Below are 18,082 nucleotides of genomic sequence, written 5' to 3'. Positions count from 1 at the left end.
TCCAGGCTCCGAGCTATCAGCAGGGCTCGATGCAGGGCCCGAACCCATGAGCTGTGAGATCGTGACCTGAGCCAAAGTCAGACGCTGAACCGAATGAGCCATCCAGGCACCCCCAAACATACATATTTTTTAAATTGACCTTGTTTTAGATATAATATAAATCTATAGTAATCAAAATAGTATGGTACTGGTACGAAAATAGACACATAGATCAATGGAACAGAATAGAGACTCCAGAAATAAATCCACAATTGTATGTCAGTTAACCTATGTGAAAGTATACAATGAAACAATGAAAATATACAATGAAACAAAGAAAGTCTCTTCAGTAAGTGGTGCTGGGAAAACTGGAGAGCTACATGAAAAAGAATTAAGCTGGACCGCTTTCTAACATGTATATAAAAATAAATAAAATGGATTAAAGACCTAAATGTGATACCTGAAACCATACAAATCCTAGAGGAGAGCACAGGTAGGAAATTCTCTGACATCGGTTATAGCAACATTTTTCTGCATGTCTCCTAAGGTAAAGGTAAGAAAAGCAAAAATAAACTATTGGGACTACATCAAAATAAAAAGCTTTTGCACACTTGAAGAAAACATCAACAAAACAAAAAGACAGTCTACTAAATGGGAAAATTTATTTTCAAGTGACATATCCAATTACAGGGCTAATATTCATCAAAGTCTATAAAGAATTTATAGGAGTGTCTGGGGGCTTAGTTGGTTAAGCGTCCGATTCTTGATTTTGGCTCAGGTCGTGATCTCATGGGTTCAAGCCCTACACCACGTTCTATGCTGATGGCACAGAGCCTGCTTGGGATTCTGTCTCTCTCTCTGTCCCTCCCCTGCTTGCTATCTCTCTCTCAAATCAATCAATCAATACATACATACATACATATACATAAATACATAAATATTAAAATAAAAAGAATTTATATAACTCAGAGTGCCTGGCTGGCTCAGTTGGTAAAGCATATGACTCTTGATCTTGGGGTTATGAGTTTGAACCCCATGTTGGGTGTAGAGATTACTTAAAAATAAAATCTTAAAAAAAAATTATACCACTCGGTACCAAAAAATGATCATTAAAAAATGGACAGAGGACCCAAATAGACACTTTTCCAAAGAAGATATACAGATAGCCAATGGACACGTGAAAAGATGCTTGGCATCATCAGGGAATTGCAAATCAAAGCCACAATGAGAGAGTACCTTACACCAGTCAGAATGGCTAACATGAAAATGACAAGAAGAAATAGCAAGTGTTGGCGAAAGATGTGGAGAAAATGGAACCCTTATGCACTGTTGTTGGGATGCAAATTGGTACAACCACTGTGGAACATAGTATGGAGTTTCCTGAAAAAATTAAAAATAGAGTACCATATGATCCAATAATTCCATTACTGGGTATTTACCCAAAGAAAGTGAAAACACTAATTTGAAAAGATATATGCACCCATATGTTTACATATTTACAAGAGTCAAGACATGAAAACAGCTTAAGTATCCGTCATGGACAAATGGGTAAAGAAGATGTTGTATATATAGAATGGAATATTATGCAGCCATAAAAGGATGATATTGTGCCATTTGTGACAACATGAATGGACCTAGAGGGTATTATGCAAGTGAAGTAAGTCAGACTGAGAAAGACAAATACCAATGATTCTACTCATAAGTGGAATCTTAAAAAAAAAAGAAACAAAAAGCAGAATCAGACCTACACATAGGAGAACAAACTGATGGTTGCCAGAGGGGAGGGGAAGTAGGGGATTGGGCAAAATGGGTGAACAGGAGAGATACAGGCTTCAACTTATGGGATGAATAAGTCACAGGAATAAAAGACACGGTAAAAGGAATAAACTTTTTGACTTTTCAGAAATAACTTTTAAGTTTCTTCCACTCGGTCTGAGCCCATTACCATAGCTGCCATTAGGACATCCATCCATTCATTCAACAGAAGCTGTGTTCAGTCCTAAGGAGAAATAGGGTATGGCTCTGGGAACTCACAGCTCAGTGGGGAAGGCAGCCTTGGAAATAACTGATTGTGTTTAGCAGGAGAGTGCTGTTGAGTGCTGTATGTTGAGAGGTGCTCACCAAACTCTCTGCCAGTTGAGGCTGGCACAAGAGGAAATGGATTGAAGAAAGAGTATTTTTAGAGTTGTGGAAGCACTTGAACAATTTGTTGCAAAGGAGGAGACTATTTTTTGCAGAGAGTATTTTCAACAAGCTATTAATTTGTTGGGAAAACTGCATATGTAACATATTCAAGTTTAGCACTATAGGCTCAGCAAAAAAGAAAAGAAAGAAAAGAACCCCACGTGAGCAAGAGGAAGTTCTGCCTGCCATCTGTTCAATGCCATGTTCCCCAAAGTGCACCTGAGAAGGGGAGTGGGAGCCTGGAGGATCATCAGTTGATCTTGGGGTCCATGTGTGCTTTCGTCTCTCAGAATGTGTGCATCCTGTCATACTGAATGTATTTAGTGTATAAACAGATGTATTTTTTGTAAGATGTGGCCCCTAGACACAAGCTGGTTCATTTGGCTTCAGTCTCCAAAGGCATGTCCTTAGAGATTTGGCAAGTTTTTAAACTTGCAGGCATGCAGAAAATTGCACAAACTTTTCACAAACTAAATACACCTGAGTATCCAGGACCCAGGTCAAAAAACAGAATATTACTAACACCCAGAAGCACCCGTTGTGCCCTATTCTTTTGCCATCCCCCAAGGGTAACCAATAATTTTTGCCTACTTTTAAATTTCATATAAATAGAATCGTACAAGTATGTATGCTTTTTGTGTCTGGCTTCTTTCAGGCAGTGTCCTAAGATTCATCTATGTCATGGAATGTAGTCATGTTTCATTAATTGTTAGTGTATGGTGTTCTATACGAACACACCATAACTTGGCTTGCTAAAAGTCTGTTCTGCTGTTGATAGGCATTTGGGTAGTTCTGTTTTCTAACTATTATGAGACAGTGTTGCTATAAACATTCTCATACATATCTCTGGTCACTACATATCTCTGTTGGGTATAATCCTACAATGAATTGGTAGATCTAAGGTTGGTCCAAACAGCAGTAGATACTGCCTAATGGTTTTCTAAACGTTTTTATACCAATTCACACTCACACCAGCAGGGTGAGGGCTCCTATTGCTCTGCATTCTTTTCAACACTTGATATTTTTGGTCTTTTATTTTTTCTATTCTGGTGGGTAATTCTGGCTTGATGTTGATTTCAGTCACCATCTTGAGAACATCACCCACATGTAAGATATGACTCTTTCAGAATGCAGTTCAAAACTCAGCACATGTAGCCCTCATCTACTGGAGGTGGGTGTGAGCATGAGGATTGGCAGGGTGGTTCCAGGAGAAAGTGCCTGCTGAACTGGTGTTGAAGTTTGACAAGATGCTAGTCAGGGAAAAAGAAGAGAGAAGGGCCACTGACCAGGGGAACACTCTCCCAGGCTCATGGAAAGGCCCACAGTCTAGAGAGCACATGGCAAGATTTGAGGAGCTGCATGTGCGAAGCTGAGTGGGGATGACAAGTGACTCTGGAATGGTGAGCAGGGACAGAGCATCACCCCTGTGAAGTAGATAAAGTTACCATATGGCGGGTGGACCATTATCAACCTCTCTGAGCTCATGGAGGGAGATTTTGGGCCAGGTCTAGCAAGATGGCATACGTGTGGAGAGAAGGGAAAGGATGTGGGACCAGCAGTGAACCAAGCCCAACTTTCCTTGGCCTGAGACTCCTGAGTTAGAGATAGTCAAGTGGGCCTCAGAGAACCAGTGTGGAGAACTGCAGGCTTTACTAACTGGTTCTGGTTCCATTTTCTCTCTGTTCAGAGCATCCGGTCTAAAGTGGAGCTGTCTGTCTGGGATCAGCCTGAGGATCTTAATCTCTTCTTTACTGCTACCTGCCAGGATGGTATGTCCTACCCTGGCCAGAGGAAGTGTGAAGGCCTGAAGATTGGGGACACGGTAAGTTCTCATCCCCATTTATACCTGTTAGCATTGGTCATCATTCTTTGACTTCTGGTAACTTTTATGACTTATTAGAGTCCTTTAGGGGTTTATATTCTGTCTTCCAACTCAGCATAACATGCTGGGGGACCTTCCTAGGCATGCTCTGTGTTGTGTGTTTAAGGTGCCGGGTGGATCTGGTCAGTCGACAGTGTTCAGTGCATCGCCACCTAAGGCTTCTTCAAGTTGACATTGTGCCCTTGGTGTTTTCAACCATTATTATTTTCATTTGACAGGGATGAAATCATGTGGGCGAGTATGGGTGGGAATCTAAGAGAACTGGCCTTCCTTCCTAGTCCTCTGCAGCCTGCTCTGTGTCTCGGATAATCTGACCCTCACTTTTCTCTTCTGCAAAATATGAAGAAAGCCATCCATTTCTTCTGATTTGGTCACATGGAATGGATAACTCCACAGCAATGGAGGGCCTAGAAGCTCTGTGTGGGTTAAGTGGGTATAATTAAGAAATATTGTATGTAAAGATATGTACCTATGTGCCAAGCCAAGGGCTTAAGGGAGGGGGAGAATATATGGGTGATGAGAACAAAGAACAAACACAGGCACAGAGGCAGGCAGAGTGGTGATGGAGAGCTGTCCACACGTCTTCCAGAGCTTCCTGCTGCTTAGAAGCAGACCGTGGATCCTTTCCTTGCTATGTTGATAGTTTCATTGCTCAGAAAACAGAAAGGCAGTGAGAGAAAGTTCTCTTCCACACATAAAAGAATCTGACTAGAGCCAAAAAAAAATGGATAGGGACCTTGAAAATAGATGACCATATCTTTGGGGGCACTAAGCACTAACGTAGGCCAAAGTGGATACACACACACTTATACCCAGGGCTCTAGGGGAAAGAGCTCTAAAAGTAGGTGTAGCCATGTGTCTGGTTGAGCCTCCATATGGTCTTCTGGGCCTTTCCCACATGCCATGCCTGATCCTCTCCTTCCTTCCCCTTCACAGCAGCCCTCATTTATGACACACAGGTGGATGTCTCGCCTGTTCTAAGTCTTACAGTGGTGCCTCGCCCTGTCAAAGGGAAAATTCAGAACATGGCATCAGTGTTGAGAAAGTGAAGGACTCTAAGTAACAACTGTTTTTCTAAAGCATGTTTTTTTCCAAGTTTATTTACAAAAAAAAAAGTGAAAGAGGTCCTAATCAGTTGTCAGATGATAAATCATTAAAAATTAAAAATGATTGTGGCATTTAACTCGGAAGGCACTCATAGAATAAGGTAACATTGCCATACAAAAATCCTTCCATTCCCATCTTCCTAATTAAATGAATAAGTTTGTTTGGAGGTTGTGCTTTAATCTAGACCAATACAAAATTGGAATAGAATTGATCCCTGTCTTATTTAGCAATAAGTAATACTATATACATGGACTGTTTAGGTGGGGAAAGCGTCATCTCATTAAAGAGGCACTTCCAAGAAAATTTTATTTTTTAATACTTGTCAAATTTTGCAACATATTTGTGTTGTTTTGATCAATCCAGATGATTTTTTGAAAACCACAACGCCTAATTGTCACAGGGTTTAGAGAGACAGCTATGAAAAACAGAAGGAGGTAGAGATAACCAGAGAAAATGACATGTAAGTGAATTCTGTGGATCTGTGGCTAGAATGCCTGGGGCAGTGTCAGGAAGGCGCAAGAATAACACATGAAAAACACCCAGCAAGGAATCCTTACTTGGAGAAATAGGTGCAGTGGGACAGAAGTGAGAGAGAGGACCCACAGCACACACACAAGACGCCTGGGGTTCAGGAAGGCTCTTGGCAATGTCTCATGACATCCTTATGGATAAGATAAATGATGTGAGTTGATGACAGCACAGTTAGGCAGATTTGTAGCTGAGTAAACTTGCTTCTGAGGAGTGTTCATAATGTCAGCTGGAGGGAAGACTTGAATGAGGTTCCAAATGTCTCTTATCTACTTGTGTTTTCTACTGGCTTGAGTGGAACTCACGAAAGACTGCTTATCAAGTATGAAAAGGTCACAGAACTAGAAAACACAGATTATCTTTGCTCCAGGAAAACCAAGACTTAAAATCATTTTCAAAATTCAGCAGTATTGAAATCACAGGACTGATATCTTGCATTTAGTTCAGACTATTAACAGGGTAGAGGAAACTTAGTTTGCTAGTAGTTTTTAAGATAAGGACCTGGAAGATTCTGATTCTCAAAGGCTTAATGTGAATAAACAATGCTGCTTAAAAAAAAAAAAAAAAAAAGGCCATTGAGGTCATATTAACGGAAGTATTTTGAAACCCCAGAGATAATGGTTCCACTCTTCTTCGTGTGGGTAAGACTACATATGGAGTTCTGTGCTCAGTTCTCTTTTTTTCAAAGAGCAAATGACAAGCAACTATCACGATGAATTGTCTAGAAACCAGGAAGGTCAAAGGAACTGGTGTTTTTTGATAATGACAGCATAAAGTTAGATTTCTTTTGGGATATGCAAGAAACTCAGGCAATTTACGCTGCCTTAAGCAAAAATGAGAAAATTGTTATGAGAATATTGGGGTCCCTCATGGACCCAAGAGGGACATGCAGTTAGCCTTAGGAAAGACCAGGAACAAATTAGACTGTGAGTTAGCTCTGTGTTCCTCACCACTTCCCTGTGAGGAAGATACCATTGTTTATATTGACAGATGAGAAAGACTCAGGCACAAAGAATTGAATTGCCCAGATTCCACTACCATAAGTAGCAAAGTGAAAATTCAAAGCTGGGGCTTTCTGGCTCTGATGCTGGTACCCTAGACCACCTTTCCCTGGCCTTTTAGTGCCTATGATTCTGTTCTGTCCTATCTATTTCAGAGGGTTCATTTCGAAGCAAAGCATGATAACAAAGAATAGGGGCCCTCACACGGGGAACACAGTTCATCGAGTGCCTTTAGGCACCTCACCTCATTCAGTGCACACACCCCCTGGCTTAGGTGGGGGATGGGACGCTGCACCCATTGCTGCCAGACTGAGATTTGGGAGTGTGACAACATGCCCGAGATCCCCCAGCTAGCAAGCAGTGGATGCCACTCACACCAAGGTCATCTGACTAGTCCTCCTTATCATGGAGGGGATAACATGAGTACCACTCCGGGGGTTTATAATGGGCCCCGTTCTGCCGTAGGGATTTACTGCAGCTTCCTCTGCTTCTTGCAGCGCCTGTAAGGTAGACATTACTTCCCCACTTCATGTGAGAAAGACTGAGGCTCCAAGGGGGACCTGAGAAACTTGCCGGAAATCCTGCTGCTGTTGAACCCCAAACACCAGCAGTCGAAACTGAAGCTGCTGGTACCAAAGCCTGTGGTATACCTCATGCACTTTGGAAGAAAAAGCTTTCAAGGAAGCCCAAGGTGCTATCATTACCACTTACATACAGACACCGTGCTGTACAGATTTTGTTTTTTTGCCAGGATAGCTCAGAAACAGTAAGGACATTGTCCAGAGGACAAAAAAAAAAAAAAAAAAGATTTTTAAATGGCATCTTCTCGCAAACACAAAAAATCTCAGCTGTCTTGGGATGATTGGTAGAGCATCTGCGATAGAGAAAGAAGGGCGCTGCCTCCACACGGGTGCCCTCGATGGCTCTTCCGCATGCTTGTGCCGGGAGCGTCCCTTTGACTCAGCTCTTTGAGGGCCCCAGAAGCAGTGGGGGCAGAGCTGGCAGCATAAGGTGCAGGGCCCAGTGCAAAATCAAAGCATGGGGTCCTTGTTCAAAAATGCAGAGTCTGAAGGTGACAACAGCAGAGGATTAAACAGCACAGGGCCCTTCGGAGTGTGGGGCCCTGGGAGTGCACAGACACAGGCCCATGGAGCCGGCCCTGGCAGGGAATGAGGGGGCGCTCCCTCAGCCACCTTTTTGCTGAGAGATGCATTTCTGCACTTCTGGCTGAGGCCAATCTGATTCTCTTAGCCCTGGGCCAGGAAGGCAAACTTCTGTCCCTCCTTCCAGACTGAGCTTTCTCTAGGGGGCTCACAGTTGGGCTTCAGCAACCAGGCCGGCTACTGAGTATGTGGGCACTTCCCTGCTCTAACATCTGTCTCAAGGACAAATCTGGCAGAGGAAATACACGTGCAGATGAGGCAGCCCCATAGAGGGTGATGGGTGCGGCTATAAAAGCTCAGCAAGGTGTCACTGCAGCCCCAAGGAAGAAGGACCACATCACAGGGGTGCTGTTCGAGCTAAGAAGCATGAGTAGGGATTTTCCAGGCATGGAGGGGGAGGAGTGGGCATAGCATGGTGAGCAGCAGGTGAGGCTCTGAGGCTGTGAACAAGCATTGCCCTTTTGTAGGAGGAAGCATCTGAGGGGAGTGTTGGGGCCTAAGGAGAGGGTGGCTGGAGTGGAGGCTGCAGAGGCAGGGCCGGGACATACGGGTAGGACAGATGTGCCAAGGTGTCTGGTGTTATTTGGCAGCCGGGTGTTTTTCTTCAATGCCATGATTTGGGAGCCCCATGGACAAGGTGGCGAATGGTATGAGGTAGGCAGGAGTGTAGAGCGAGCAGAAGGGCTCGGGGACTTACCTTAGGGAAGCAGGATTAGGGAAAGTACACAGGGAATAATTGTCATGGGGTACCTCTGGGTCTGGTCTATGGATGAGGATGGGCCCCATGGGGTACGTGTGTGGGGTGCAGTCTTGGGACAGCTGGGTTCAGGTGGCAGCCAGGTGGGTCTCACCCCTGTAGCTAAAGCTTCCACAGGGAGGGACTCTATGGTCACTTCCAACCAGAGGCCACGGTTTTGTGACTGTCCTGTGTTCTCTGGGTTAAGAGAGCTCTTCTGGGCAAGAAGCAGGAAAGATGGCAGGGGGTAAGGGACAAGGTCATCCTCAACGAGAAACACGCCTCAAATAAAATGTTGAAAGTGTCATATCCAATAAGGTTCTCTTCTCCAGTGATTTCTGTGTTTTCTCTAATTTTCCTCCTCTGGCCCCAACACCAGCCAGTGCTGATGGAGTGGGCCCGGCCACTGGGAGTTGATTTTCTCATGAACCGGCTTTGACAAATCAGTATGCAAGTGGCCAGCCGTGCAGCAAGCACTAACGCCCAGTACAAAGGACGCAGTGAGCCCATCACGGGCTTCCCACAGCATCCCCCTCTCCTGTCACCTCCTGTGGGGCTCTGTACCGCATGCCCGTGCCCAGCGCTTTGTTTCAGTGAGTTCCTGGTGGACTTGGCGTCTGTACAGCCCTGGGTTTGGTGGGTTTGGGGTGGGGGCTGGGCAGCCCTTTTGAAAGCGAGGGTCAGGCCAAGAGCCCTGTGGGGAAACCAGGAGCATCCCAATGAGGCTTCAATAACAAGACTGGATGGGAGGGAGGGCTGCTGTGTCCATGACCTTTCTCTGGAATCTCCGAGTGGGAGATGGAAAGTCTCAAGGAACTGGGGAGCTTTCAGTATCAGTTGAAGTCTGTGGTAATCAGGGAAAAGTCTCATTCCAGCTGCCTGACAGACTCTGGATTCCTTCCTGATCCCTCAGGGAATGGACTCTGAAAGGAGGTTAGCAGAACAGATTTACTTGTTCCTGAAGTGCTTTTTATAGCCTTCCTGTGCCCGGCAGGACATGAGACCCCATGGCTGAATTAGAGTCATTCTCTGGTGATCAGGTGGCTGGCTGCACGGGCCCGACAGCTAGGACCTCGGTTAGACCACAACTTTGGCTGGGGAAGGCCACCGGGACCGCTTAAAGCCAGTCGTCCTTGTGCTGCTGGCCAGGCGGACGGCATGTGAGCCTTTCTAAGTCCTGGGTGACTGGCTCCCTGCACTGATGCAGGGGCTCCCCTAGCTTCTGCACTTAGGCCCTGGAGAACACAGACACACTGGTAAGACTGGGGAGATTTAATTCTCTCGTTACTGTGTCCCTTAATGCAGGCACGTTTCCCTGGGGGAAGGTTATGCTCACAGATGGACACTCCTCACCATCTTTCAGTAATTAAATCCCTTTGGCTTTTGGTCTGGGTTATTCCTCTGTAGCTTATTCCACTTCTGACCCACAGATGCCTTTGGGAGGCAAGGGCGTTTCACTTCATAGGTCCCACACAATTGTAGCCCTCAGAAGTAGTAGCCTTGAGCAAGCCATGGCTTCTCTCTGAACGGAGGGATGCTCACCTCTGCATTCTCGATGGTCCCGTGGGTGGCTTCGGTCAAGTACCCCCCCTCCCCCCACTTCCTATCTGTAGGCTAGCACAAGGCAGGATGATTTGGAGACACCTCTGGTCACCACCTTGGGGATCACCATCTAGTGGTCCCTGCAGTGAGCTGGGCCACCTCTCCCTCTGTCCCCAGATAAGGACACTGAACATCTGGCGCATTCCCCACTTCCAGGAAGTGATGTGCCAAGGAGAGCACAGGCCCGGTCCCACCCCCGCCAGCTGTGTGACCAGCATTAAGCTCCCTGACCCACCAACCCTGCTTCCTCTCTGGAAAGGGGATGGGTTAGTCCCTACTGTCTGCTGCTGGTTTGGCTCTCCCAGAACCCTGTGATTCTGGCTAGTGGTCACCATCCTCAGCTCACCTGTGATACCCCTTGGCTAACACTGATTCCTGGATGTCTGTTGTTGAGTCCCCTTGGAGCCGTGTGTGCCACCAAGTAGGACCTCTCTCTGGCACCTGGAGTGCTGGGTCTGTCCTCCTGCTCAGTCTCACCTACCCCTACACTGGGGTGGCCCCACAGGTCCTAGAATCTGAGGGGAAGCCCTTTAGAATTATTAAAGACCCCAAAGTGATAGGGATCTGTAGAACATTTAGAAAAAACATGTTTTCAGTGTTCTCTAAACATACGCATTGTTACCTAAGTAACAGTAAAACAAGTAATAGAGGATTATTTATTTATTTATTTATTTATTTATTTATTTATTTATTTATTTATTTAACTTTAAATGTGTACTTATTCATCTTTGAGGGGGGAAATGAGTGGGGAAGGGCAGAGAGAGAGGGAGAGAGAGAATCCCAAGCGGACTCTGCACTGCCAGCACAGAGCCTGACGCAGGGCTCGAACTCACGAACCGTGAGATCATAACCTGAATTGAAATCAGAGTCGATGCATAACCAACTAAGCCTAGATGACTTTTTAAAAATCAGTTTTAATCCAGCCCAAATAATAGAATTAAAAATAACAACAGCTAAAACTGGTTCCAACCCATTCTGAGCTTCAGAATGAACTGAGGAACTTTTTCAAAAACAGGGGCGCCTGGGTGGCTCAGACGGTTAAGCGTCAGACTTCAGTTCAGGTCATGATGTCGCGGTCCATGAGTTTAAGCCCCGCGTCGGACTCTGTGCTGACGGCTCAGAGCCTGGAGCCTGCTTCGGATTCCGTGTCTCCCTCTCTGTCTGCCCCTCCCCTGCTCACGCTTTGTCTCTGTCTCTGTCTCAAAAATAAACATGAAATGAGATGAAATAAAATAAAGACATTTGGCCAGATGCAGTGAGTCAGTTTCTGGAGTGGGCACAGGCCTCTGTCTGGTCAGAGAGTGCCACCGTTGAGAGGAGTGTTTCAGAGTAGTGTTTGGTCAGGGGGTGCCAGCTACCTGTCTGCGGACCCCACCTGTGCTGGGCTCTGAGCCAAGTGTTGGATGACTACCGCACATGGCTCCTTTCTCGGTGGGAGGTGGGGGGGGGGGGGCGGGGAGCCAGGCTCCGCCCCCTGGGAGAGCCAGGCTGCTGTGTCCTTGTCATCCTCACACTGCAGCCCTGTGGGCAGCCAACAGGCATCTTTCCTGCACCACCGTCTGCCACCTAGAACCACCTTGCTGCCTGTTTCCAGGGCAACCCATGAGAAGCTCAGGAGGTAGCGGCACTTCTCTTCATGCTTTGTTTAAAAGGAGAAATATTGTACGTGTGTGTGGAGTGTTTCATCTGTGATGACTCTTGTTTACGACCTTGGGGCCGTGATCGTGAAAGACGCAGCTACGAGGACCAGCCAGAGGAGGAACCTGGGTCGAGCGTGAGCGAGGCTTCAGGTGTTACCTGTGGGAAGACAGATACCCTGGAAGGGACCCAGGGTCATCCCGTCCCCTCTCCAGAAGGAAAGGAAACCTTTCTGCAGAGGGGCAGGTAATCGGCCGGGGTCCATGGACCTCCGTGCCCTGTGAGGTCAGGGAGAACTAGCTCAGTGCCCGGCATGGAAGACGTGCTTAGCAAGTACTTGTTGACTGAGTGACTTCCACAATGGCCAGGGGAGAGGATAGGATACAAGTGAAATGCAGGAAGAACTGTGTGACCTGGAATGAGTCTCTACCTTTCTGTGGAAGCCCAAAGTTTCCTCAGGGTCGTGCAGATGAAAAGATAACGTGCCCGTCAAACACGGGCGCGCCCGAGTGTTCTCGTCCTCGGTACAGTGAGGGCGCTTGGTGGCCTGGGGCCTCTTCCTCCTTGGGGCTCAGTGGCAGCTCTGCATCAAGGACCTCAGGACGGGGGTGGGGGGGAAGTTCCCTGGGTCCCCGGGGGGGTTAGGAGGCTGGTGCAGATACCCCAGAGCTCTTGACTAGCCACGCCACATCCCCTCTCTTCTTTCTGCACAGGCGTCCTTCGAGGTGTCGGCGGAGGCCCGGAGCTGTCCAGGCAAGCACGCGGAGCACACGTTCACGCTGCGGCCAGTGGGGTTCCGGGACAGCCTGGAGGTGGGGGTCACCTACAGCTGCAGGTGCGGCTGCAGCACAGGGCTGGAGCCCGACAGCGCCAGATGCAGTGGGAACGGGACTTACGTCTGTGGCCTGTGCGACTGCAACCCCAGCTACCTGGGCACCAGGTGTGAGTGCCAGGAAGGGGAGAGCCAGAGTGGATACCAGAACCTGTGCCGGGAAGCAGAGGGCAAGCCCCTGTGCAGCGGGCGTGGGGAGTGCAGCTGCAACCAGTGCTCCTGCTTCGAGAGCGAGTTCGGCAAGATCTACGGGGCTTTCTGCCAGTGTGACAACTTTTCCTGTGCCAGAAACAGAGGGGTCCTCTGCTCAGGTAGGCACCCTGCAAGCACTGTAGTGCTGAGCCGGGCCCAGGCACCACTGGGACATCCCCCACTCAAAGTGTGCCTTTTACTAACTGCTGCTGTCCTCCTGGGAGAAGGCGAGGGCAAGCCTTGCCTGCCACCAGGCTGGGGTGGAGACCAGTGTGTTGAACACAATGGCAGGAGAAGGACCAGCCAAGTGCATGTGGACTCTCAGGGTCACAGTGTGTGCTGTGAGTCATCCAGGCCTTCTTGCACAGCATTCCTGATGGGTAGGTGTTCAGTCTCTTCTGGATTGCCTTCTGAGACAGGGAGCTCACTGGGGCTGGTAGTGGTTATTCCCTTGTTAGACATGGCATTCATCGCCTGTTGCTGCTCTGACAAATTTCTACAGACTTAGTGGCTTAAAACAACACACATGCATTCTGTTACTGTTCTGAAAGTCCGAAGTCCACAGTGGATACTAGTTAGCTAAAATTCAGGTGTCTGTGGGGCTGCATTTCTTTTAGAAGCTCCAGGGGAGAATCGGTTCCGTTGTGGTTCCCCACCCTGTTCCAGCTTCTAGAAGCTGTCTGCATTCCTTAGCTTGTAGCCCCTTCCTCCACTTTCAAAACCAGCAGTGTGGCACCCCGATCTTTCTCTGAGTCTGACCTCTGCTTTGTTGTCGCATCTCTTTCTCTGATATTCCTGCCTCCCTCTTATAAGAAGCCTTGTGATTACAAGGCTAATCCTGGAGTCTCCCCATCTTAAGATCCTTGACTTCATCAAACTTGCAAATATGTCCTTTTTTACCACTTAAGGTAACACAGACACGGGTTCTGGGATTGGGCCGTGGGCATCTTTGGGGGCCGTCATTCTGCCTCCCACAGGCACAGTTTGCAAGTTTCTTTTGATTGAACAGAACATTGTTTCTCAGTAATTCCTACTCACCGGTTCATGTTCTAGACCCCCTCTTCCATATGTCAGCCTGTCAAACATCTGAAAATTTCTTTACGTTTCTCTGTGCTCTTTTTTTTTTTTTTTTTTTTAATTTTTTAACGTTTATTTATTTTTGAGACAGAGACAGAGCATGAACAGGGGAGGGGCAGAGAGAGAGGGAGACACAGAATCCGAAACAGGCTCCAGGCTCTGAGCTGTCAGCACAGAGCCCGACGCGGGGCTCGAACTCACGGACCGTGAGATCATGACCTGAGCCGAAGTCAGACGCTTAACCGACCAAGCCACCCAGGCACCCCAACTCTGTGCTCTTTTCTTACCACAAAGACACCAAGGCTCTTCCTCCTCTGAGGACTCTAGCAGTTTATTAAGTGCACTTCTCAGCATCGAGTGTGTTGTCATTTTGGATAACAAGGGCTCGGCCCAGAGTTCAGCTGCACATTTCTGTGATCTGGACATTCCACTTCCATTAACACATCCTAACAATATGTCCACTTTTTATTTTCTGTTAAACAATCACATGATACTGTTGAGGTGCTTTTAAACATTACTACCAAAAGTTGAAGGTTTTTAATTTTTTAAATGAACTATGGCCAAGCCAAGTGTTTGTTGTCTCCTGTTTGAGTGCTTGAAGTTTTCAATCTAAGAATAAGACTTTCCATGGATTCCAGTGAAATTACAATTGGCAGCTCCCGTTCTGGAAGTTGCATTCTTATGAGATACTGTAAAATCGTGTCTCAGAGGGGTCACTCCGTCCAAAACCATGCTGCCTGCAAATACAGTAAGTGGAACAATTTTAGGCAGGATCTTAGTTTCTTCTGCAGTGTATTCTGTTGTTTCTGTGATTCCTCCTTGCAAATGGTCTTACAGTTGGGAAGTACTGATTTGAAAGGAACTTTGAATATAGTAGGGAAGAGAAAGCAGAAACATAGGAAGCAAACCAGAGCATATAAATGACCTGTCCCTGTGGAAGAATGACCATCCCTCTGTGGAAGGAGCAGGTGCTGAGGGTGGCCTGGACATGGGTTAGCAGGTGAGGCCTCCTGGGATTTGATTTGGATCCCTGCTGCACGGTCAGCACATCAAATCCTCATTCTTCCACCCGTGACATTTCTCTAGGACATTCACATGCCCTGTACCTTCTGGAGCAATTCAAGTTGTGAACAGGGCATGTGAATGTCCTAGAGAAATGTCACCGGTGGAAGAATGAGGATTTGATGTGCTGACCGTGCAGCAGGGATCCACTCTTCCTCTGTCAAAGAGATGAGGGTCTGGGATTCGCGACATGGTTCTATCTGTGTTAGCAGGAAAAGTGCTTAGGATCAGGCTGTCCTGGGTCTGAATCCAATAACACCACCTGCTGCTTGTGTCACTCTGGGCATAGAGCTCTTGCAAACGAGAGAGAATGTGAATAAAGCACCCAGTGCACAGCCTGGAACAAAAGGAGGGCTCAGTGACCACTGGCTGCTTTATGAGTCAGTGCCACCACCTCTGGTCGCTGCAGCCGCTGCCCAATGTGCAGAAGGGGCCGGCCTCCCCCTGTGAATCACCAGGCTTTGCCTAAGGAGTGCCAGCATGGCAGAATGGACCTTGCTTCCCTTTAGCAGCACCATAAAAGCCCCAAGGAGCCTGGCAGTGTCCGTAACTGGCTTTTAGCAGCATTTTTTCTTTTTTCAAACTTTCACAACCATTCTCATGAAACTGTCCCTCCTTCAGGAGCCAGAAACAATCCCCTGATATGTCTTTATGCAGAAGGCTGCTTGTGTCCACATTGCCTGGGAGCAAGGGCTTCTAAGCCAGATGACACGTGCCAATTCCATCCCCGTAGTTTCTCAGCCTACTGACGGGTTGTCTTGTACTTCTGGTTTCCTGTCTTAAAATAGCTCACAACCCCTTGTTTCTACATTATTTTGAACTTTGAAGGAGAAGACATAGAGGAAGGACCTGGCCTGGTGCTAGTTAGGAGAGGGGCCCAGCATGCAGTAGATGCCTCCTCTCCCCCACCCCCCGACAGATGTTAACATTTCTTTGCATACAGTGCAGAGTCTGGGTGTACAGGGCGGGTGTGGGTGAGGTGTGAGTGGCCTCAGCATGGAAAACTTGTCATTTTGGAAGCAGGAGTATTATGTAGTTGAGAGAGTACGCAGCTGTTTTGTCCAACCACCGGAATGCACAGTTCTGAGTTAAGCTTGCATTTCAGAATTCTGCCCGGGTGCTGTTTCTCTCTGCCTCCCTTCACCCCATACAATCCTACAGTATTGAGAGACTCTCCCTGGGTAGAGAAGAGGCAGATTCTTGAAGCTCTCAAGGCTCCCACATGCATGATGCCTCAGGCCACTAACTTCTTAGGATGTTTTCCACCCCCGTTGGAAAAGCCATACACATTCATTAAAGAGAATGTGAAAAATAATTCTGTCGATAGATGTGCTGGCTGTCCTTGCTGTCTGCATCCGTCTTGGTCACTGGGATTAATTTGGAACATCTGGTGACCCAGACAAGGAACTCCTTCCTCCCGTACTGGTTAACGTACATCCTTTGTGAAACTGTGTGCTTGGTCAGATAGCTGGAGAATTCTTAGGTTTAGAAGAGTAGAAAAAATTTAAATAAATTGTTTATAATTCCTTCACTCATACTTGGAGAGGTCAGTCAGTATCTTTCCTTCTAAACTTTTTTTCTAAGTTAGTATGTGTGTGTCTGTGTACAATTTTGTGTTGTGCTTTTCTCGGGTAATACATCCTGAGACGTACTTAAAGTTGCATGACTTTCATACCTCATTGATTAGAACATTTTGAGTCTCTTTCCATTGCATCCCCAATTACCCTCTATACCCGTTCACTTTAAAAGCAACAACTAAGTTGAAACGTGAAGCCATCCAAGTCTTCCTGGGGAAAACAGTTTCTGGAATGAGGTCATTGTTGTGTTTGGTTATTCGGTAAGGACTTAAAACTGAGCCCAGCTCCAGGCAGGACTCACTCTTGCACATCCATGTAGCACCCCACTCATCTTTCCTTGTCTCTCGAACACTGCTGCTGTCTCGGGAAGGCAGCCGTGACTGGGTGGGTGATGGGTTCCGTTCCCCAGTTCCTTGGCACCCATGATCAGCTTGGAACTCCCGCCTGGAACTGTGTCCATTGGTTTCAAACTCTTAGACTGCTGTTATATTTGGGGTTTTTGTGGGAGAGAAGTCTGTTTCCCAGCAGCCACTCTGGTCTTGAAGGTGCTGACTCAGAGGCTCATGGGCAGCTGACTTCAGCGTTCTCCCACAGTCCTTCCCGCCCTTTCCCTGCAGCCTGCCCGCAAGGGGCCGTGTGGTTGTGGTCTGTCTTCAGACGGGGGGGGGGGGGGGGGGGGGGGGGGGGGGGGGGGGGTCAGGCAGGGAGCCAGGGCCAGGCTCGGTGGGGACATCCTAGAGAAGCTCCTTCCACTTCTCTCTGGCGTTTTTGTCTATCCTTGTCTTGTTGTCTGCCCTACCCCCAGAGAGGACCGAGGGGGGAATGCAAGAGAGTACAAGTTTGTAATGTGTCATTCAGCATAAAAGTTGGTAGTGAAGCAAATCAGACTAAGGTTTGGAAGCGGTGACTTTTAGGACACATTGTCATAGGAATGCCCTGTGTGCGTGTTGTGTTTCTCTCTGGTTTCTAGAGACAACATAACCTAGGGAATGGTTCTGTCCACAGACGGTCCCTGTGTGTGCAAAGGGAGCTTTATGGAGCCACTGTGAGGTTTCTATTCTTCTGAGTCTCGTAAAGTGTTGACCCTTCAGAGTCCCTCCCCCAGTGGAACATAAGAAGTAGGACATGGTCTGTTTAGTTTTGTTTTTGTTTTTTTTTTTAATGTTTATTTATTTTTTTTTCCAAATAACATGTTTGTTTTATTTTTTTTTCCAATATATGAAATTTATTGTCAACTTGGTTTCCATACAACACCCAGTGCTCATCCCAAAAGGTGCCCTCCTCAATACCCATCCCCACGCTCCCCTCCCTCCCACCCCCCATCGACCCTCAGTTTGCTCTCAGTTTTTAACAGTCTCTTATGCTTTGGCTCTCTCCCACTCTAACCTCTTTTTTTTTTTTTTCCTTCCCCTCCCCCATGGGTTTCTGTTAAGTTTCTCAGGATCCACATAAGAGTGAAACCATATGGTATCTGTCTTTCTCTGTATGGCTTATTTCACTTAGCATCACACTCTCCAGTTCC

The 18,082-nt window shown here is 47.2% G+C and overlaps 1 protein-coding gene across 1 annotated transcript in view; it reads left to right on the top strand.

Annotated features, from left to right (window-relative positions):
* The window catches only part of ITGB5 (integrin subunit beta 5), a 121,354-nt gene that overhangs the window by 75,007 nt on the left and 28,265 nt on the right, over positions 1 to 18,082 (top strand). Inside the window, 2 exon segments of the mRNA XM_042955044.1 lie at positions 3,851 to 3,985; positions 12,534 to 12,963. Coding sequence (XP_042810978.1) covers positions 3,851 to 3,985; positions 12,534 to 12,963 — 565 coding nt within the window.

This window comes from Panthera leo, chromosome C2, assembly GCF_018350215.1.
Source record: "Panthera leo isolate Ple1 chromosome C2, P.leo_Ple1_pat1.1, whole genome shotgun sequence".
NCBI lineage: Eukaryota > Metazoa > Chordata > Mammalia > Carnivora > Felidae > Panthera > Panthera leo.
The sequence above is the reverse complement of the archived record's forward strand: the minus strand, read 5'-3'. Positions and strand labels throughout refer to the sequence as shown.